Raw genomic sequence first — 21,730 nt, forward strand, 5'->3', positions numbered from 1 at the left:
GGGAGGGAGGGAAGGAGGGCCGTATCCTCAGCGGAGCCGGCGGCGATGGAGGCGGCGGGCGGCGGCGGAGGGCCGAGCTGCGGCTGCAAGGGGATCCGCTCCTGCCTGCTCTGCGAGGGGCCCGCGCAGGCCGCTCCGCCCCCGCAGGTATCGGGGAGGGGGCGGCGGGGCGGGGCCGGCGGCGGGGCGGGGCCGGGCCGACGGGAGGAGGGGGCGGGGGGCGCCTGCCATGTTCCCCTCAGGGCGGGCCTGGCGGGCAGGCCGCGATGGCTCTACGCCGAGAGGGTCTGGGAGGGGGAGCGGGGGAGGACCCCCCCTCCATGCCGGGAGGGGGTCCCGGCGCCCTGGGGGTCGCAGGGCCCCGATCGGGAGCCCAGGCCGGGAACAAAGCAGCGTCCTGGGGGCCTCGCCTCAGCACCGGCAGCCTCGAACGCCCCGGGAGCCCCTTGCCTGAGGTTATGGCACCAAGACAAGGCGGGTTACCCAGCACTCGGCCTCTGGGCCTCGGCAGTTCTTATCAACTCCATTCATTCAGCATTTATTGCTGTGACAAACCCTATCTACAGCCGGGCTGAGAGCACCGACCATTAATCTCCTCACACGCTTGGCACTTCCCTACCTTTGCAGGGTACAGCCTTTACAAGGGAAGGAGAGTGGCTTCGAGCAGGCACTGCAGTGATGCTGGAGCTGTAATAAAACGCAGGGAAGAGTCCTCCCCCCAAAGCAGCTGTAAAATACCTCCTCTCCCCACAAACCCCATACAGGCGAGGATGCAGGGGTACATCATGCAAATACTTCATCGTGATGTTTCCCCCACACAGTGCTTTTCTTCTTCCTCATTGTTGTTTCCACAGGTAGAAGATAATTTTACTTACTGTCCAGCAACAGGCCTAGCGAAAGGAAACGAGGGCTCAGAATTTGCTGGCTGGACATTTCCATTTCCAGGGGTGTTTCTGATGGAGGAGTTCATTAGTGAAGATGAAGAATCTGAGATAGTTGAGCTGATGGATCAGGATGACTGGAAACCATCACAGTCTGGCCGAAAGAAACAGGTTTGGCTTAAGAAGCACATAGATCCTTCTGGAAAAGGAAAGCCCTTTTCAGTTAAACCCCAGAGCATTTTACAGTAAATGTTTTCCTTTGGAAACTTTCCCTGAAATCAGCTGCAAGAACTGCTTGTAATTAAAGGCAACTTCTTGCAAAACTGTACGGTAGCTGTAACAGATCCTACCTGGTGCTGCATGTCCAGGCACTGATGCTCACACAGTCTCCATGGGAAAGAACTGGGTGTTTTGGGGTTTGGTTTTACTTTACAGATGAGAACTTGAATTCCAGCGAGATTACTGTTGCTTCGCTGAGTCCTGTTGTAACCCAGTGGCACTGGAAGAGAACTCACAAGGCTTGACAACGGGCCTTGTGGGATCACAGCCTCTCCAAAAAGACTTTTCTGACAGATTCCTTCCAGAGTTTTCCTTAACACTAGCTTTTCCCCTCTTTTCTCACAACAGGACTATGGACCCAAAGTGAACTTCAAGAAGCAAAGGGTGAAAGCCGGCAGCTTTACCGGTTTGCCAAGTTTTAGCAAGAAGATCGTGGCGCAGATGAAGGCCTGCTCTGTGCTGGGCGGCTTCTTCCCTGTGGAACAGTGTAATCTGGACTACATGCCGGAAAGGGGTTCTGCCATCGACCCGCATTTCGATGACTGGTGGCTCTGGGGAGAGCGCCTGGTGAGCTTGAACTTGCTCTCAAAAACCGTGCTGTCCATGTCTCGTGATTCCCAGGACAGGATCCAATTATTTCCCACTTCCAGGCAAGAAAACGGGGAAGTGAGTCCCCCTGGATCTTTTACGCAGGCGTCAGCGCGCAAAACTCCAAGCGCAGGGGGAATCAAGGGCGTTTGCTCCCCGCGGCTCGTTCCGAGCAGAGAGGCGACTGTCGCCGTGCACCTGCCCCGCAGGTCGCTGGTGGTGCTGTACGGCGACGCGCGGTACAGGTGGAAACACGCCATTCACCGCAGGCACATAGAGCACCGCCGAGTCGGTGTCACCTTCAGGGAGCTGTCGGCAGAGTTCAGCGCCGGGGGACGGCACGAGGAGCTGGGGAGAGAACTGCTCGACATTGCTCTTTCGTTTCAGGGCAGACCGGTGTGATGCGCAAGAGGAGCCCAGAATGCAGCTCCTCGGGACTGGGGAATAAAGGACGGAGTTTGTACAGCTGGGTTTATTTCTGGAGGGTGTGTAAGAGGCTGTTGTGTGTGGACAGAGATAAGCTCAGTCAAATGGAAATTTAACAGACTGAAATAAGAGTGTGCAAGGAAGGGGTGGGCTGCTTGTTTCTTTGAAGAGGGTCCTGCAACGGGAGAGTTTAGGCCAAAGCCAGCAACCAGCTCTTGTATTCATGAGGTGTATTGTCACAGAATGCTGAAAGCAAATGGCCAGTTCTTAAATGCTGAAACCAAGAAAGAAATTTAGATCCATTAAACCGAGCTGAGCATCAAACAGCCCTTGGTACAGACTCAGGCCAAGCCCTGCAGCACAACCTGTGCTGGGTTCTGTCGTACTGCTTTTAGTGTTGTGCTGTGCTGTAGGGACACAGCCATCTCTCACCCACTTCAGACAGCTCCTTCAGAGATCAGCTCTCATGGGGAGGAGGGTAGGCAAGCATCTCTCCACAGATCGTACAACACACTGAGAACTAATTAAAGTAATTATCCTTTGCTGGAGATTCATGCTGTAAGGGTGAGGATTAATCATAGATACAGTGTGTGACCTAGATCTTCTGGGACCAAAGAGCAGCATTTGCAGAGAGCCAATGCTGACTCTTCTGCAGAGACAGCTTGGGCAGAGCTCAGAGCAAAGACTTGCACAGACCGTGCTATTTTCTGATCATTTGTCATCTCTGAACCCCGCTGTCAGCTCCCAGTAGCAAGAGCCTGGTTTGGGGAATAAGCTGGGCAACAGACTGCAACCCTGGGCAGCTCTCATCTTTTTTCTTGGCACCTCCAGCAGTCAGGTTTGAATCATGCCTCATACCCAAGATTCAAGTAGTCATTTGTAGCAGAAGCTGATTTGAGACCATCTGTCTGCTCTGAACAAACTCCTGTGCTCTCGAAAATGAAGTTGTGCTGTGGAAGAAGTGTGATCCCTTAATAAACACAATTGGGGCATCAGCCTGGTCATACCTGCAGCAGTAAACCCCTTTTGCAGCACTGCCTGGTTTGGTGTGAGGAGAGGGGACACATGCATGGGATCACAGGTGAATTCTGCCCCAGAAGCACTCCCCTGGCACAATGCAGAGGGTTTACTGTAGAGTAACGCACCCCGCGTTGGGCACTGCTGGGGAGGGAGCTCTTCACCCCACAGAACAGGTATTAGCAATCAGTTGGCTGAATCAGGTTATTTTTTTATCAGTTTTAAGCTAACAGATACGACACCAGCCCTTTGTGGCTGCCATGAACCAGTTTCAGTTCAGCCCAGTGGCCATCGATGTTGTAATTGCAACGGGGACACACGAACAGGGCTCCCACGGGCCCCCAAACTCCAGAACCCCCAAACCTCCACCCAACGGGCTGGCAAGCGTTCCCTACCTGCTGCAGCAGTGGTTTCAGCAGTCACAGCACGCCCTCCTCTCAGGGCAGCCAGGCACTGCCAACGCCAGTAGGCCACACGTACTCGCAGCCTTATCCCAGGGATCATTTCATAGGCTGCAATTTCCCCAGCTCACTCCCCAGCCCAGGGCCTTGTGCTCTCCAAGCAGCAGTTCCTAACCTTTTTCCAGCAGCCTGGTGTGATCAGCACCATGCCACGGGTGCCCACAGCACTCACAGATGTCCCCAGGTGAGCTCCTGGAGCTGCTGGGGGAGCAGAGGACGTTTGGCCAAGCAGGAGATCGCAGCCGGCAGCCCACTGGGGCTCGGCACCAAGCTCTGCTACAGGAGGAAACCCAGGACAGGCTTTCACAGATGAAGCAAGGTTGAACCCACATCCTCCTCACCCTTCCAGCCTCTCCAGCAATCTGCTCTTTGCTCAGCAAACCGCATTGGCAGCCCAGTATTTCCATTAACGTTTGGCCCTTCTTTCCAGGGCTCCCTTGTAGATGTGTGTTGTGCTCTTCGGGCTGGTGAAACACTCTGTGTGTGTGTACCCGCTGCTTCATCCTCTCTGCAGCGAAAGCAGATGATGGGTCCTGATGAATCAGTGTGCCACAGGAACAAGATAAACACTATTAGCTCATTTTGTGCTCTGCATTTGTTAGGTGGGGAAGCTGCCCTTCTTGCCAGAAAAATGCAGCTCTTCTGAGTTGGTAACTTAAATTTTAAAAAATAGAAATAATTATATTCAGAGCCAAAAATTGAGGGCTTTTTAAGGTGGTTTTGAAGTCCAAAATTCAACCTAGTCACTAGACAGTCATTGCTGTGTCTATCTTTGGACATTTTTCACCTGTTGAACAGCTGCTCAGGCATCACCATGGACCAAAATTACACACCCATCAGGTCTATTTACAGGCCTTTATGTGCGTTCTCTCTCAAAAAAAACCCCAAACTAGAACTGCAATGCTGCAGAACATCTACACTTGGTTTGGACTGTCAAATACAGAAATCAGAGAGAAGCATAGAAAGGTTTTAATCTTAATTAATGAGCTCTTAAAAGTAACTTTGGCCCCTATGCTACTGTTATTAATGTCAGAGAAGCTTTAATGGTCTTCACGCTATGGGAGATCCTATCACAGCCATCTATCTTCTTAACTGAGATTAGTGCTTGTAGAACACACGCCAAGAGCCAGGCCCTTGTTAAAAGGAAGCACATCTAACTGTTACCTAGTTGTGTATTTTAAAAGAAGGGTAATACCTGACCAAGCTTTAAAAAAACATATAAAAAAGACAAAGCCCAAGTTAACCCACAGAGGATGCTGAAATCAGCAAGTTTATCCAGCTTCTCTCACATGGCTGGATGATAACGGAGGTTCATACGTTGTTCTCCAGTGCATGTTGTTCAAGCAGAGATAAAACAAGAATAGACCAAGCTAAAACACAGGTATTTTTCCCCTCCTAGCACTTAGTGCTCATCATTGCTCTAACCCTGGGCAGAAGGCAAGCTCCCAGTCCTGCACACAGGAACGCTTTCCCAATTCAGCTGGTCAGTAATTACTGGAACTGCTTTGTTTGGTGTGGGTACAGCGGGGAGAGCCTGGAGGAGGTAATCAGAAGATCACCACGCTGGCCTGGTTGTGCCAGGGTCTGAACCTGAGGTTGCAGCTTGAGGAAGCTGTCTCAAAAGTAGATGCAACAAGATTTAGAAGATAACGAAGCTGCAGCAGCAGGGAAACTCAGAGGCCTCTTGTTTGGTTCAAGGCAGGGGAAGAAGCGAAAGGATGTTATGAAATGCCAAGGAAAGGCAAGAGGAGGATGTGAAGTGTGGGCAACCAGTCCTGCAGCTGGACAGGCACCCTGCACCTCCATCCCCAGCGCAAGCTGGGGTTGCCTGTCCCTGCATCCCAGGTCAGGGAACCGAAGGCTGTTCGCTGTGCAGCTGCACCCACCAGCTCTCTCTAAACACTTCCACACAGCTGAGCCTTGCTGCAGAGCGCGCTCCACCCGGGGAGCTCACAGGATCGCTCACATCCCTCACGTGGGTTGGACAGACAGTCAAACCCAACATCTGCTCCATCTCCCCCGGTCACAGAGCCTCACCGAGACTCACACAGCTATGGAAACAACGGGGCAGCAGCTACCAGAGCCAGGGCTGCTCCAGGGCAGTGTTAAAAATAGGGAGCTCACAGACTAAGAGCTGCCACAAACCACAGCAAAGGGAGAACCCGATACTGCTCTGGCTCTCACAGCTCCCTCCAGCTCGCATTCGTGCCCGGTCTTGACTCCTGCTAATGAGGGAAGGAAAGAGAGAGAGAGGAGTCACCTCCTAAACCAAGGCAGGTGCCCAGGAATGATACAGAACAGGGCTGTGTATCTGTCCTCGACAGCTTCTTCCCCACTTTAGGAAGAGTCTTTCCAGTGCTGCAGACGTATTTTTCTGCCAGGCAAAAACCATCCAAAGTAAGTCTGAAACAGGACTCAGGACTCTGGAGCAGGATCATGGCTGTCCCCTGCAGCACGCCAAGGCAAACCCCACTGCAGAAACTGGGGAGATGGCCCAAACATGGCAATAGCTAGTGCAGACACCTACAGCCCAAGAGAGCTGAGAATTAGGGCAACAGTTACCCCACCCCAGGGCCTGAGGCTGGCCCAGAAAGCTCACACACATCAGGGGAGATCCTTGCCACACATCCAAGCCTGCGGGTAGGGCCCTGGTGAGCAGCATCCCTGTGCAGGGACCGCAGGAATAGAGCCACAGAAAGCCTGGCACACCGCAGGAATGAGAGAGGAGACAGCACAGGGCAGACGTGGCCAGGCACCAGCTGTGACACAGCACGCTGTCAGCCTCCCTGGGACACCAGCAGTGGTGTGGAAAGGCAGGCATCTCCACCCCTGACTGATGGGTATCCTGCTGCCAGCCCTGGGGGCAGCAGCAGAAGCAAGGAGGATTTTCTGGTGCTGTAGCACAGAATCACCCATCTGGACAAGTACAGTGTCCCTGCTCCATCATGGACCAGCTACCGTGGCTGACACCACAGGCAACGCTGCCGCAGCACGACTCCGGAGCCCAAGGCAGAGAGAATAAACAAGCTGGAGGAAGAGAGGGTGGAGTAAAACAAGAAAAGGCTGCTGTTGGGGAAAAAAGAAAAGAGAAGTTACAGCAGGGAGGTGATGGGTAGGTAACCTTGAGAGATGCCAGACACCAGAGTCAAAGAGCAAAAATATACCCACGGGCTTCTCATGGACGGGAGAACTCGGTGCCCAGAGAGACACGTGACACAAAGCTGCAAGCAAAGATGGGGAAGCACATGATTATTCTTAGTGTGATCACCCTTGGGACACCATCTCAAACCATACCTCTGACTCCCTGCTGCAGTAAGGTGATCCCACTCCAGGCACGGATGCGCCGCCTCGAGACTCGGCTGGGATCCGAGCCCACCAAAGCCTCGCCGGGTGACTCCACACAAAGCACGGTTTCTGCTGCGGTTCTCCATTTGCTGAAGTTTATTGTATTTGCAAAGAATTAAAGGATTTGGCTGTTTCCAAATGAGCTGCGTTGCTTTTGCAGCACCCTATGCAAGTGCAAAAACAGCTCGATACTTGATCCTCAACAACCTCCTGAGCTGCACAGCACGCAGAGTCCAAATACTACTGATAGTAAAGGAGAGAGCGAAGTAGAGATGAGCGATTCGTCTCTCTGGTCTGGCTCTGGCCTCCTGATAGGAATTTTGTGGGTAGAAGAGCTTCCACACGTAACACTTGGCAGCAAGCTCAACTCTGATTTTGCTGTGTAAACCTTTATTACAGCAGGAAGAGGGAGAGAGGGCAGACTCCTGGGGAAAGCGCATGGATTTCACCACCACCCACTTTCTGGAGGATTCTCCTCTTCCTTTTTTTTTTTTTGCATATGCACATAAGTACCGACTAGTCATTTAGTGCACAAAGGCTATTTTCTTTGCTGCATGTCAGCCAAGCTGGTACACGCCAACGGCGGCAAGAACAGCAGACGACAGCCACAGACACAGTGCTAAGCAACTTGTTCAGCAGTGCTCAAACTCGCATGTAAACAAGAGAGATTAGAGCTGGGTTCCCAAGGCCTTCGCCAGAGAGGGACATGGGGACTGTCTCGCCCCCCCCTGCACTGGGGTTTGTGTGTGCTCTCCAATCTGGGAAGCTGATATCTAATACACTGCCATCAGATTTCTCAGATCCCAGTGGAATAAAGGGACTGGGGGTTAAATAGAGCACTACAAATATCCTTAATGATTCTGGAAGCCCGGGAGACTCGGAGACAGCGATGTTTGAGTGCAGAGCAGGGAATCAGCACAGGATTGGGGCCAAGGAAACGTGCCTGTGCCTCTCTCCACCTCACCTGGCAGAAAGCTGTACTTTCCCTTGCGTAAGCTGACGGCTGCAAAACACGCTCGTCCCTCCTCAGAGTGACCAGAGATCATAAAAGCACTGTTAAGGAAGTTTTCACCCCAAAGGATGCTGTAGGGTTAACGAGCTTCCCTTGCCAAGCAGTACAGACGTGCAAGTGTCATTTTCTCTGCTGCTGGGGGAAAAAGAAAGCCAGCTCAAATGAAACGTGATAGCTCTTTCATGGCACACAGCTCTCTTGCCAGATCCAGCTCCGTCAGAGTCGCCAGCGCAGCTCCGGGTCCCACCAGAGGAGTTGCCTGCTTCAGTGGAGGGAGAAGGAAGCGTTTGACAGACAAATGCTACAGCTGAAAACAAACCCCCTGCTCATCCTACCCCCCAACAATTGATGACATGCACAGGACTGGGGCTTGTTCTCTCCAGCAAACCGGGCAAAGACATTGGGACAATACAGAGATGGTGATGACGTAGTGAGAGATTTCTACAACACGCTGTCACTCCTTACCTCCTTGAAACTTGCTTTTCTAGTCCTTCAGAGTTGTCTCTCCTTAAATTCCCTGTCACTGTTCTGTTTTAAGAATGTCCTTGTTAAAACTGAAACACCTGTAAGCCTTCCCTGGGTACTTTTGCCTCTTATTGGGAAAAGACACATGATCTGGGCGTTCATTCAATCTAAAGTGACAGATGCTGCTGAAGAAAGTACAACAGAACTTCCCAGCCTCCTCCAATGTGAAACTCTACCTCTCCAACTGTAAAAATAGAGTAAGGAATAGCAAGGAAAAAGGGAAAAAAAAGAAAAAAAAGAAGAAACTGAACATCCCCCCCCAAAACATAAAAGCTAAAGCTGATTTCTTTCTGGTAATGTATTTATGGAACACTTGCTTTGGAACAAAGGTGATCAACACTCAGAGTTTCTCTTGTGCTTTCCTGGATGTCCAAGCCAGCTGCAGATACCATCGTTAACCAGCTCAGCTCTAGAAATGAGCTGCCAGTTAACTGCTGCTGCACTGGCAGCCAGGGAGTTCTGACACATATGCCAGGTCCTACACACACACTGGCTTTCTGGACAGCTGCTGTGGTTTTACTTTTGGCAACAGGATGTTGCGTTTGGGAAAAATACAGGTTTTTGGCTACCTGAACCGAGCTTTGACCTTGAACTCCATGGCAGTGTTGACGTAAGTACACAAGTGTGTAGGACCAGAAACAGGCCAGAGACCCCGGCACCTGAAACAGCACTAGAACCCACAGCTATATATGGCAGGCAATTAGCGTTTACATAATTAAGCCTCAAGACAATCCATCGGTGGTGCGTCTCACCAACTAGCAAAACAGGTATGTAGTCTGCTCTTTAGCCTTGGCTGAGCAGATCTGTGGGAGCAGCCTGTGGCTCTCAGTCACACTACCTGCATGCCTCTGTCATGCCCGTCTAGCTGCACTTTGAGTTTGTGGAGCTCCTCGATCTCTCGGTTGTGCCGCTCCGTTTTGTGCCGCACCAGCGAGCGGTAGAAGTGGATGGTGAAGACGACGAAGATCAGACCCACTGGGACCATGATGATGGTGGAGACCAGTGCTGACTGCCAGCCTGCGTGGCCGCTGGGCTTCTCCATGTTGCTGGTCTCGTTTTTCAGGATGGAGCCCACGGGGAGGAATTTTATCCAGCACAGAAGCACGACTTCTGCCAGGAAAAGGAGGATGCCCAGGACAGTGGAGAAGCCCCAGGCCAGCTCGATGTAGGGGTGCATGCGCTCATGGGGGGACTCGCTGATGGAGTTCAGGTTGTGGATGTTGCTCACTGCTTCCACGTTGGGCAGGATGCAGGTGCTGATGAGAAGGGCGAAGAGATGAACTGCCACCAGCACCGTCGTGCAGGCACTGAAAGCGATCAGCAGCATCTGGGGGTACTTGTACTGCACCTCCAGCTGCACCTCCACCATGGCAACCTGGGGGGAAAGGAACACAAAAAGCTCATCATCAGCTGCTAGTTTTCCTCTTTTCCAAGGCTTTCAGCCATGAAAGCATCTTTATTCAGGCAGAGGCACCTAAGGTCAAGTACATGCTCAAGTGCTTTTTAGAATGGCAGCCTAGATGGGCCATTTCTCCTTCCCAGGAAGATGCACGTGCAGCCTGAGCCTGGCCTTTCCGGAGCCACACGCACACGGTTCCTGAGATAACATATCACTCCGTGCAGCCACCAGCCATACGAACAGCATCAAACCAAACACACAGCAGAAGGAACTCTTTAGACAACACGTGGAGCTCGGAGGCAGCTGACAGCCTGCTAGCCCACCCGCCCCTCACACCTTCTCCTTCCGCCCATCACTCGTGGCTGCAGTTCTGCAGGAAGCTTTGACTTCAGCCGTGGAATGAAAAGCAAAAGCCAGCAGCTCCGCTGGCCAGCAGCCAGCAAGGTTCCCCTCCCCTCCATGGGAAGCACGCAAGCTACTTCACAGTTTAACTTGGTTAAAATAGCTGCCTTCTATTCTCAGAGCAACGTACGTTTGTTTTTGTTATAAATACGCCCAGATACAAGTTATTTATAGCCTCAGATTTCTCCCCTGAGAGCTAATAACTGACTGATACACTCGGCAGAAGTGGACAGCTACTGGCTTATGGGTGTGCTCAGCAACTCAGATGGGAGCTCCCAAGTCTCTAAACCTGTTTGTTCTTTAATCAAACAAAGCTCAACAAGCAGAATAAGCACGAGAGAGCAGGGAGCTCTTCTGAGATCAGATCTGCAGTCCAGCTACAGAACTGGTTTAGCACTGAGGATCTGTAAAATCGCTTAACCTACCTGTGAAGTAAAACTGTCTTCCTGTGTGGTGGCATCCCTGGAAGGGCTGCAGAAACCTTGTGCTACGAGAAGCCACAAAACCAGCAGCCAAGACTGTCAGACCTTCCTCTCTGGTAACTCTCGTGACTTGCTTGGACCTGCAGCTGCACTCTCTGCTTTGCACAGACACTAACTTGCCTGGCAGCCAGGCAAAACCTCTGGTGATCACAGGCAACCTGCTGCTCCGGCACAGCACAGCTTGCCAGATGCACTGAGGAGAAGCTGATGCTCACATGCCTGCCTTGGGCAGTGCCTCTCAAGGCCACGGCAAGAAGGCAAAGGCTGAACAAGCAGCTTGGTTCTGGGCAAGATGGATTTAGCTGGATGGACTCATCACTCCTTTACTCAGACTTTGCATGAGACCCCTGCTTCGCAGCCAGCTCGGGCTCTGCATAACAACTGCACCACTTGCTGGGCATTACTTGGTGGCAATATAATCTAGGCACTGGGGCAGGCTCATGTTCACACCCTGGGTGGGGGTAACCCCGAGGATTAAAGGGGGTGAAAGCAGTACCTGAGGTGGCACAAGTGCTGTCTTGCCTGAATGAGGGGATCCCAGAATCACACAATGTCAGGAGTTGAAGGCACCTCAAAAGCTCATCCAGCCCAACCCCCTGCCAGAGCAGGGTCACCCAGACTAAATCACACAGGAACCTGTCCAGGCAGGTTTGATGTCTCCAGAAAGGAGACTCCCCAGCCTCTCTGGGCAGCCTGTCCCAGGGCTCCATCACCCTCACAGTGACAAAGTTCCTCCTGACATTCCCATGGAGCTTCCTCTGCTCCAGCTGCATCCCCTGCCCCTTGTCCTATCGCTGCCATCCCTGAGCAGAGCCTGGCTCCATCCCTGAGCAGAGCCTGGCTCCATCCCTGAGCAGAGCCTGGCTCCATCCCTGAGCAGAGCCTGGCTCCAGCCTCCTGACTCTGGCCCTTTACATATTTATAAACATTAACAGGGTCACCCCTCAGCCTCCTCTTCTCCAGGCTGAAGAGGCCCAGCTCCCCCAGCCTCTCCCCATAAGGAAGGGGTTCCACTCCATCATCTGGATCACAGCCAAGTCTGAACACATTCAGTACCAACCATGACACATCACGTGTGTTTGGGGCTGCGAGTGGTCAACCTCCACCAGTCCAGATTTTACCTTACATCAACCATTTAGGATACTAGAGACACCAAAATACTGGGGCAGCTCCTGGATACTGCCAGCCTTTTATTCTGATTACGAAAATGGAGGCTTTTAACTTTCCTGTTGCTTTTTAACAGTTCCTGTTTGCAATTTACAGTACTTCTTGCTATACAGCAGAGAAAATAACATGGGGTCAGCTCCTCCATCTATTGCAAGGTCAGTTTAATTTCAACAGGTTACACGTTGCCTCCTGTATATTCTCTCTGCACCTTCCCCCTGTATTGATTCAGGGAGGAGGAGATCAGACTGGCTCTGTACAATACATCTGCCCAGTGCTGTGACTGGCAGTCACACCCCATCAGCTGCAGGTCTGTTGTGCATTATCGGGCTCTGTAACACCCAGAGACTCAGTATTCAGCGAGCTGAACAGGAATCGTACCTGCATGTTCAATTTATAGCTCTATATGAAAGCTGAAAGCCTGGCTGATGTCAACACATCAATTTCTACTTGTTATCCCTCGCTTGAGCAGCACTTTCCAGCTAATTGGATGTTTCCTCCCAGACTACCCTATTCCCCAGGGCTAGCTTCAGCTGTGCCATGCGATGAATTTTTAACACTGACTGATGGCTCAGGAAGAGGTATTTCAGGGAGAAACATCAACAATCCAGGTAGGGCAGCAAGGCAGAAAAACAGCTCATTTAACCCAAACAAGCACTGGGAAGGCAAGTGAGCTCTTCCTGCTGTAGCCTGTGCAGGCTGCCATGTCATTCTCTGACCGGGACAAGAGAAAGAGGACAAGCTGACATAACCCATTTAAAAATCATTAAACATGCTGCTTAGCCTGTAAAACTATTAATAAGGTCACGTTCCACACAATTATACCCTTGCATGAGAACAGCCCCCTTTATTTTAACCTCTTCCCAGGAGCTGAGGTGTCAAGGGCTCGACTTTGCAAGGCACTGAGCACTCTGCCAAGCAGGAGGCTTCAGCTCAGGCTTAATTTGAAGCTTGAGACTCACCCTATTGAACTCCCCAGGTTTGCTAAAGGACTGAGGACCCAGACCATTTTAGAATTAAACTGCAATTACATCACCTGCCATTATGGCCGGTGTTTTTTAGTCCAGATTGTCCACAACTAAGCTGATGGAGGAATTTAGACCAGGATAGACAGCATCAGGCAAAAGGATGACAAATGGCTTAACATAAACCATGTTACAGGCACACAGATGGTTTGGCAGCCTGTAAAAATATTCACTCCAGTAGATCTGTTCGGTTTTCTTCGGGTTGGGTTTTTTTTTTGTTGTTTGGGGTTTGTGGGGGGTTTTTTTAGATCCAACACATATCCTGTAGCAATGGGACAAGTATTGAGAAGGCTGATTAGCAGTAATTATTAAGGAAAATGATTAAAGAGGTTTCCTAAGCTCCCTCTAAATCTTCATCTGCAAATGCAGTAGCCCTACAGTCCTCTGAGCAGACCTGGCACCGAACAGGACCCACGTCCTCCTGATCCACCCAGCTCCCTGCCAGAAATACCAGAGATAGCATCATGTAACGAGGAAGGTTCCCATTATCCTGTGGCCTGTCCAGAAGGAGCTGGATCGAAGCCACCACCTCTTGATTAAATAGCCATCAGCTCGTAATAATTTTCAGCCAATATGGAACTGGCTTGAGTCAAACACGCTGACAAGGAAGTAAATAAAGGAATGGCCAGGCCCTGTAGGACATTTGTTTACATATTTAAATGTAGGCAGGGCTACAGGGAGACCCAGTAACGTCTCTACCTCCATCAATAGCCAAATAGATGCTCTTGTTAGAGAGTAAACATCCGTGTACAAAGACCTGCGTGCCAGAGGAACAGCGGGGAAGTGACCCAGCAGAAGGAGCTGCCTCAGAAGGAGCTGCCTCAGCACTCACTGGAAGGAGGAAGCTGCTCATAAAGAGAACCCCTTATTTTGATTTCCGACAATTACTGGTTTCAGGTGTACTTACTGTGCTAAGTGGGCGATTGTAATTAACACCACTTCTGACTAGGTGCTCATTTGCCTTGTGTTTTACAAGCCAAATGGTTCATTTTGTGTGTTTGCCAAGGACTTTCAGCACCCTCCTGCTGTGTGAGCCAAGGCGTGCTTTGCCTTCAGACACGTGGGTGGGCTGCTGGTCCCCCCAGCCCCAGCCCCAGCCGTGCCAGCACCAGCGCACCCCAGCGTGGTGCCCGCTTGGGTAACCATGCTGAGGGGATACAGCAGTTCACAGCACCACAAAGCATTAATTTAATCATCATGTTAAAGGGAACAATCAGGAATGACTAACACAAACTCAGGGGCACAACTGGCACAAGAGGCAAACACAGGAGCAGCTTTTTTAGAGTGAGAAACCTTCCGAGTGAAACAAATCTACAGGGGAGCACCCAACTTTCTCCCAGCGAGGAGGCGCCTCCTGCCACTTCAGCACACAGACTGGCTTCTGAACCAACATAGGCTGCCTGAAGAGTTTTTACCAGCGGTGCCTGCACGCAGCCAGCAAGCAGAGAGGAATCCCAAAGCCAGCGAGCACCCTCCCTGCCCCACCGCCTGCTCCCGTGTGTGTTTTTCCAGCCTCACTGCGAGTGACCAGCTTTGTTGGAATATTACAGATGATTCACGTTCTGGGGGAGATTGGGGGAGGAAAAAGCAGCAGCAGAAGCTAAAACAAACCAGGGAAAACTATCTGTAACGTTCCTGAGATCCACCTTCCTTCCCAGCTTCGGAGCCGGGGGTGCAGCATCCTCCCAGCATGCCCCACTCACAGGCACTGCCCTCTGCCTCTGCCTGACAACACCCAGACCTGCCCACTTCCTGAGCAGAACTCTCCCCCCCAAACAGGTTTCAGTTCTCACTCCAAATAAGCAAGAACCAGAGGGGGTGATGAAGAGGCCCACGTGGGCACAGCACGGCCGTGTTTGAACCATGGCTCAGACAGGCCTCAGCACTGGCCCACCGGCTGTCCCCATCTTACTTGCTCACTCCCTGACCTATGCAGACAGCTTCCAGACAACACCCGAGTGCTGTGCAGAGGGCAGTGAGGACCAGGGATTATTCCCAATAGGCAGCACTGACAAAAATACCCCTGGTTTGGCTCCCTTCAGGCTCAAGATTCCTCTGACACCAGGCCCAAGGCTGCAAGGCCTCTTCTCACACCTCTGCATAGAACACGATCTCCCCGATCGCGCTACACAAACTTTGCTCTGGCAGACTGACTGTGACCCAACCTCCACCTCATTTCAGACACCGTGACCTGAAAACACACACAGAAATTGAGATAACGTTCAGGACCGCAGCAGGGGCCTGAGGAGCTCCACGCCCAGGCACAACGCCACGTGAAGGCAGCCAGCGGTGATCGGCCTCGGGTCCAAAGGACAGCCCAGGCTCTGCGGGGTTTAGCGAGGCTGGTGGAGCTCTTGGGGTGTCCCTTACAGGGTGGGATAGGTACTTTTAAAGGGGTGACTTGAGAGCACATGGGGTGGCCGTTAGGCAGCTCACGTATCTGTTGCTGCCTTCAGAAACCAGCCTCAAACTTCCCAGCAAGAACCAAGCAGAGGCCCCTGGGCAGATGCCTCCTGCCTCTTCAGAGAGCAGCCATATGTCCTGCTTCTTCACAGGGGGAAAACACCAACAGAGAGATGGTTTCTACACACCCCACCCAGACAGCGTCGCTCCACAGTGCACCTACCATGGCAAATCCAGAGAGCAGAGCGGAGGTGCGGCTGGACGCCTTCAGTTTGGCTCGGCTCAGGTAGAGCTTTCTCCAGGAAAGGGCCTGAACGGAGTGGTGGTTTGATGTGACCAGTTCCAGATAGCTGCGCCGCACCCAGTCCCGGTAGTCCATGCCTTTTGTGCCTGGTTCGGAGCAGCAGGCAGGAGTGGAAGGATCCACGGGAACGTTCAACTCAGAGCTCATGATGAGAGAAACGCTGAGGAAAGAAAACAGTCATGTCCCACAGGAGGCAGCAGGCAGGGCACCATCCACTGCCGGCAGAGCCGCGTTTAGACACCCTGACCTGCAGCCAGTACAGGAGTGACAGACCAGGTACCCTCACACTTCCAAGGCACAGGACAGAGGAAGGACTGTCTGTAGTTGCTAAAAATGACTGTGAGAACTAGGAAGGGTTACACGAGTAGCCAGAACTACCCCAGCAGGAATTCAAGCAGGCTGCACAGCGACCGGCTCTCCGTTCCACAGCTGGCACCTCAAATTTCCCCCTCAATTCCTCCTGGCTAATCAACTAAACTCTTCACACAAAGGCACTTCAGAAAGAGAGCTGCCGACTCAGAGTTTCGTTTGAAGCTGACAGCTTCACCAAGCAGCCCGGAGTGGAGCCAAATGCCTCTCCATCAGAGCAGCAACGGAACTAGTGGGTGCAGAGTCCCTTCTTGCTCTTTCCTTGGAAACCAGGTTTCTGTTAAACCATCGCAGCTGGGTTTAGATGGGCACAGCTCTCCCCCAAGACCTCCCCAATAGTCCCTGAGCCGAATGCTGTGCAGGGTCAACAAATGAACTTCCCAGGCTCCTGCAGGGGGAAGTTAAATTTCCTGAACTGCCCCCACTCCGCTCATCAGCCGCATCCGACCAAGAACCCTGCTCCCTTACTTCCACCGGTGGCTCTTAGCCTGAGGAAAGGAAAAGACAAATCCAAGGGGAAAAGCTAGCTGCCTTCCTGGAAGTTTCAGCATCTTCAGACCCAGGAGGTTACACTGAGAGGTGTAAGAAAGCAGCCAGACTATTTCAGCCAGCATGGGCAAGTGTGTGGTCCACACCTCCTTACACCACGACTTGGCCAGGCTGCTGCAAAGGGCTCTGGACATCTCTGTGCCACCCACGGACACAGAACCAGATTTACTCAATGTTCTGAGCAAGAACTTCTCAACTCTGACAAACACCTGAAACTACAAGGTTTAACCAGCCTCCCAAAGAGGGGGAATCCCCACGCTCACAGCTCGGCGGTGGGTGGCAACACTGGAGCTGCACCACACGAGACCTTCCTGGCTGTAAATACTTACACCAGCTCCTTGAAGGAGATGTGTGCCCAGAATCACCTGTGGTGTGGTACTAATTAGTCCCAGCACCACACCTCAAGGTCATAAGAACCTTGCTGTCGGTGTGAGAGGAGCCCCAGCCCTGCCTGCAGCCTCCCTCTGCGTACACGGGCAGCTAATAAACCAGTGTTAGCTGGGAGCTGTGGAGAAGAGGCAGTGATAAAAAGGACACAGCTCCAACTGGTATTACTAACAGGGAACAAAGCTGCCCTGGGCACAATAAGGTTAAGCTTCAGCAGCAAATAAAGCATCATGGGCCCTAACACTGCCTGTCCCCCGAGCACGGTGGGATTTCAGACTTCAGCCCCCTCAGGCATAGTAAGGATGGCAGCAAGAGCACAAGACGTGGTCTTCTGGGCAGTTTTTGACTACAGCAGCCCCTGCAGCACGCCAGGACAGCTCCTGAACTGCTCAACAGCTTTCAAGTTATTAAAAAAGAAAACAAAAGAGCGACCGTAGAAGAACTTTCCCAGGAGAATAAAACCCAAGAGCAGAGTAACAGGGCCAAAGGACCTGGCTCTGTGCTTCCAGAAAAAGCCAAGAATCGCCTGTTTTACAGAAGAAAGGACAAACCCCTCTCCCCCAGCCTGCTGGGAGGATCAGAGCAGAGACATTATGTGAGCAGCTAAACTATGAAGCCGTTTCCTGTGGCAACATCCTGTGTGGATCCTGCAATGTATAGCGTGGGGTGAGTTTATTGGCTTTGCCTGTAGTTGGGACACTGATGGCCTCTTCCCTGCCATTTATTTTCACAAAGTGCGTAGGAACGTTGCTTGTAGGAAACTTCAACCCCTGGGACAAATTCCATTAAAGAAACAAATGAATTCAGAGGTTACAGAGGGAGAGCAAGAGTACCCAATCACATCTGCTGCTTTTCCTTAGAAAAATAAGCTAAAAATACCACAGGGATGAATTTTCACTCTGGAGCAGCTCAAGAGATGTTCCCAAATAAGTAAACAACTTCAGAATAAAATCCATAAACATGACTGTAGCCCGAGCAAGCAGCGACAGGCTGGCAAACTCACCTTGCTGCCTGCAGACATGGAGGGACGGGCGGGGGGCTCCGACAGCTGAAACACAAGACCAAAGGAGCATTTTACCTCAAGCAGTTTCACTCTGGGAAGACTTTTCAACAAGTTATCTGCATCGTGGGGCAGAGCTATTCTGGAGAGTCCATGTTCTCACCTTGCAGCGTTCAAGGTTTAGGACACTCCTTGGGAAATCACCATCCTCCAGGGCTTTAGCGCCCAGGGCTGTTTAGTTTTGGCTGGAGAAGCGAGACCTCCCCAGGAGAGCTCTCCCTGACAGCCAGCTCAGGCCAAGCCTATCCCAGCTATGTCTCTGCTCGCTTTCACTGCCCCCCTGATGCACTTGCCCCTGCTTCACTGCACAGGGCTGCAGGCAGAGAGCTGCCTGCGACTGCCACCCCACATCGATGTCGTTCGTGTGCCCAGCGCTCCTTTGGGAGCCGTGGGGAGAGCCTTGGCGGTGCAGGGAAAGCCTTCCCCATCCTGCCTCACGCCTGGGCTGCCCCGTGCAGCTGTGAGCACACGTGTGGGGATCCCTTCCCAGCAGGGAGCGGAGCAGACGCTGCCAGGACAGAGCTGTGCTGGTCTCCTTCCCGAGCGGCACCCTGCAGAGCTCTGTCTCAGCAGCACTGCCAGCCTCGCTGCCCGGGTTCGGGACACCGGCCTCCCCCTCGCACCCAGGTGTCTGCCCCACACCCAGGGAGCCATCAGTGCCTCTGTCCCAGCACCTTCCCTGTGTGCCGTGCCAGTCGGGAGCACACGCACTGTGGTTAAGCCTAAGCCCTGGCCCTGCCACTGCCCACTCTTCTGCCACCACCAAGCTCAAGCCCTCTTTGCTACGGGGAGCCCTTCCACGCTCCTCGGGACCCCTTCCCGGCAGCAGCCCTGGGACTTAACACCACCCAGAGCTCAGCTGTGACCCCCTTTGGCAGTGGGGATCCCCCCCCCCAGGATGTGGCCCCTCACCCCGCCACAGCTGGGATCCGCTCTCGGGTCACTGCCTGAGCAGGGATTTCTCCTCCTCCTTCCCAGCCACCCTCGGCGCGCCCCAGGCAGGATGCGGCCCTTCCCGCCGAGGCACCCGCAGGCAGGGGACCCTCCCCAGGCAGGATGCGCCCTGCTCCCTCCCCACGGCTGGGACCTCCCCTTCCAACAGCACCCCAGGTCAGGAGGTGTCTGCCCCCGGCACCTCAGCGAGAGGAGCCCTTGGCAGGGCAGCAGCCCCAGAGCCGGCCCGCCCTCCGCATCCCAAGGGGGCTCCAGGTCAGCTCCGGGCAGGACGGGACCCCCTCCTCCGCCCGCAGCCCCACCCGGGCGGGACGGGGCGCGCACCCCTCTCCCCGGGCAGGGGAAGCCCATCCCGGCAGGGTAACACCGACTTTCCCCTCCAGCGCCCCGCGCACGACGAGACCCCCCCCCCCGCTCCTGCCGGGGCGCCGGGCAGGAGATGCTCCGGTCCCCCGCCCCAGACAGCCCGGCAGGGGGGAAGCCCCTGCCCAGAGATCCCCCCCACACACACACACCGCCCCCCGGGGGCGGGCGCTGGCTCACCTCGCTAGCTGGCCAAGGGCCGGGCCGGGCCGGGCGCAGCGCCCCGGGAGCGGGACCAGCCGCCGCCGCCGCCGGCTGCCGAGAGACGGAGCCGCCTCCGCCGCTGCCAAGGCAACGCCGTGCCCCGCCACGTGACCCGCAGGAAACGCGGGGGCGGGCGGCGGGCCCGCCCACCGCACGTGACCGCCGCCTCACCGGCACGCCGGGCACCGCCCCCTGGCGGAGGGGCGGGGCTCTGTTCCGGCCCAACGCTCGGGCTGGGTGCTGGGTGCCGTGTGTCCCCCCCCCCCGCCCTGAGCCCCCCGGGCCGCCCCGCCGCCCCCGGGCGGGGAACCGCGGCCTCCCCCCCCCAGCTGAGCGCGGCCAAGGCGGCGTTCGGGGGGTTTTACTGCGGAGCTGCCCCAGCGCCGCCGTGCCCGCAGCAGCCGGGACGCGGGGGGCTCAGCCCTCGGGGGTCCCCAGCCCTCGGGGGTCCTGCCCCTAGGGAACCCCCAGTCTGCGGCTCACGGCCAGGGTGACCCCCCCACCCCCCATCACAGCGCTGCTGGCTCAGGCTGTGCACACAGGAGGGGGCGGTGCAGGGGATGCTGACCCGGTACCGCACAAAGTCGCCACTTACAGGAGCGAAGAGGCTGCGCGGAGCCGCCGGCTGCCCCGCGGAGCCGCAGCGTCCCGGGGCTGCAGCGCACCAGCGGCCCCTGGCACAGGGGAGCGCGGTGGGAGCCCGGCAGCCGCCTGCCTGCGCTCCTCCAGCGCTGACTCAGCAGGAAATCCTCTGGAAACCCATCAAAAGAGCGAGGATAGGGACAGGCTTAAGGGAGAGGGGAGGGAGCTCCTTCCCTGAAAGGGAAATAAAAGAAAACGCCAGCAAGGCAGCACAAGGGGTCACAGCCTCATCCCAGGTTACCCCGCGGGAATCCCATCGTCCTGGGCTCGCTTCTGCCTCGGGGAGGGAGAAGACAAAGGAAGAGAATTCCTAAAAAAAAAATTAGTGAAAGACAAATCCAGTCCTGGCCCTGACTGTGCTTTTCAGCTCGTGAGACTATGGAGCCCCTCAGTTCCAGCACTAACACTGCTGTCCCTCAGGGTCCCACGCTTGTGCTCCCACAAGGAGAAATGGAACAGCAGCAAACTGCAGCCCCTGGGGATTGGTCTCCATCAGAGAGAGGAGAGGGACTCCTCCAGAAAAGAATCCAGAGCAAGAATTTAACGTGAGCAGGTCAAAGTCCGTGGCAGTTCAAAGCCTTTATGTTATTACTGCTTTTTTTGGTGCTGTTTTTGGAACAGGAAGCAATTGTGGAGTTGTTCCTCATTTTCCTACCCACGGGAGCACTTCCCTTTGTCTGCTCCACAGATGAGGTGTTCCCCGTTTTGAGGTCACAGAGTACTTGGCGTTTGGTCTTAAGGAAGAAGCATCCCTTCAAAGGCTGGCTCTGAAGTGCCTTTGTATTCTGGAAGACTGTAGTACCGACAGGAACCACCACAGCATGGCAGAGTGTTTCCCAGCACTCACAGCAACAGCTCCTCCTGCTCCATGCAGCCACCCAGACAGCCCATAAGGCAGACATCACCCTCAGCAACACCTTCTCTTTGCTTTCCACGGGTTTCACCCCCAAACTTTGCATCCCCAGGGAATGGAGAGCGTGGGTAATTCAGCAGGGGTACAGCGGCAGCGTAAGGAGGCAGGATGAGGCCACACAACCTGAATCCACTTCGTTTGCCAAGACAAACTCAAGTCCACCTTCCTGTGACCCAGAGAAGTGTGCCCTCAAGCAGCAGCATCCGCTCTGCTTAATGCAAAGCAGCACTTCAGTATTCAGCTCAGAAGCCTGAGGAGCTCAAAGAACAGTCTTTACCTGAGAGACACTCACTTCTCCATCCACAAAAGCCAGGAAAGGTCACAAAGCTTTCACAGCTCATCCCACCACGTGGATGTACAGACAGGGCTTGCCTGCCCTACGGGGGATTCAGGTGAAGTGATGCTCATTGCTCATCTCCCCGCAGGGAAAATGCCAGAACATCCAGCCCACATCTGAAGCGCTGCCACGACTTGCTCTGCAGCACCTGCCTCAAGGGAGGTTAAACAGAAGAGAGATCTCTGACCCGGGGGTGGTGAGGAGACAGACCCTGCAACTCCAAAGTTACCCAGCTCTGA

The 21,730-nt window shown here is 53.9% G+C and overlaps 2 protein-coding genes across 3 annotated transcripts; one reads left to right on the forward strand and one right to left on the reverse strand.

Annotated features, from left to right (window-relative positions):
* Positions 1–43: 43 nt before the first annotated feature.
* On the forward strand, positions 44–2,689 carry ALKBH4 (alkB homolog 4, lysine demethylase). Its single transcript, XM_084273199.1, has 3 exons — positions 44–147; positions 855–1,052; positions 1,509–2,689. The coding sequence occupies exons 1-3, from the start codon at positions 46–48 to the stop codon at positions 2,148–2,150; spliced, it is 942 nt and encodes a 313-aa protein (XP_084129325.1). The 5' UTR covers positions 44–45; the 3' UTR covers positions 2,151–2,689.
* A 5,357-nt stretch (positions 2,690–8,046) lies between these two features.
* ORAI2 (ORAI calcium release-activated calcium modulator 2) lies at positions 8,047–15,863 on the reverse strand (the record flags this gene model as incomplete). 2 transcript variants are annotated; one of them, XM_084272799.1, is made up of 3 exons in its annotated part: positions 8,047–8,268; positions 9,370–9,909; positions 15,633–15,863. In XM_084272799.1, 3 exons carry the CDS (start codon positions 15,858–15,860, stop codon positions 8,167–8,169), a joined length of 870 nt encoding a protein of 289 aa, XP_084128925.1. In that variant the 3' UTR covers positions 8,047–8,166. The 2 variants fall into 2 exon arrangements, with proteins under 2 accessions (XP_084128925.1, XP_084128924.1); XM_084272798.1 differs by having other exon boundaries at positions 9,373–9,909; positions 15,633–15,860.
* Between the last annotated feature and the right edge of the window lie 5,867 nt (positions 15,864–21,730).

The sequence above is a fragment of the Gallinula chloropus genome (genome assembly GCF_964237585.1).
Source record: "Gallinula chloropus genome assembly, chromosome: 19".
NCBI lineage: Eukaryota > Metazoa > Chordata > Aves > Gruiformes > Rallidae > Gallinula > Gallinula chloropus.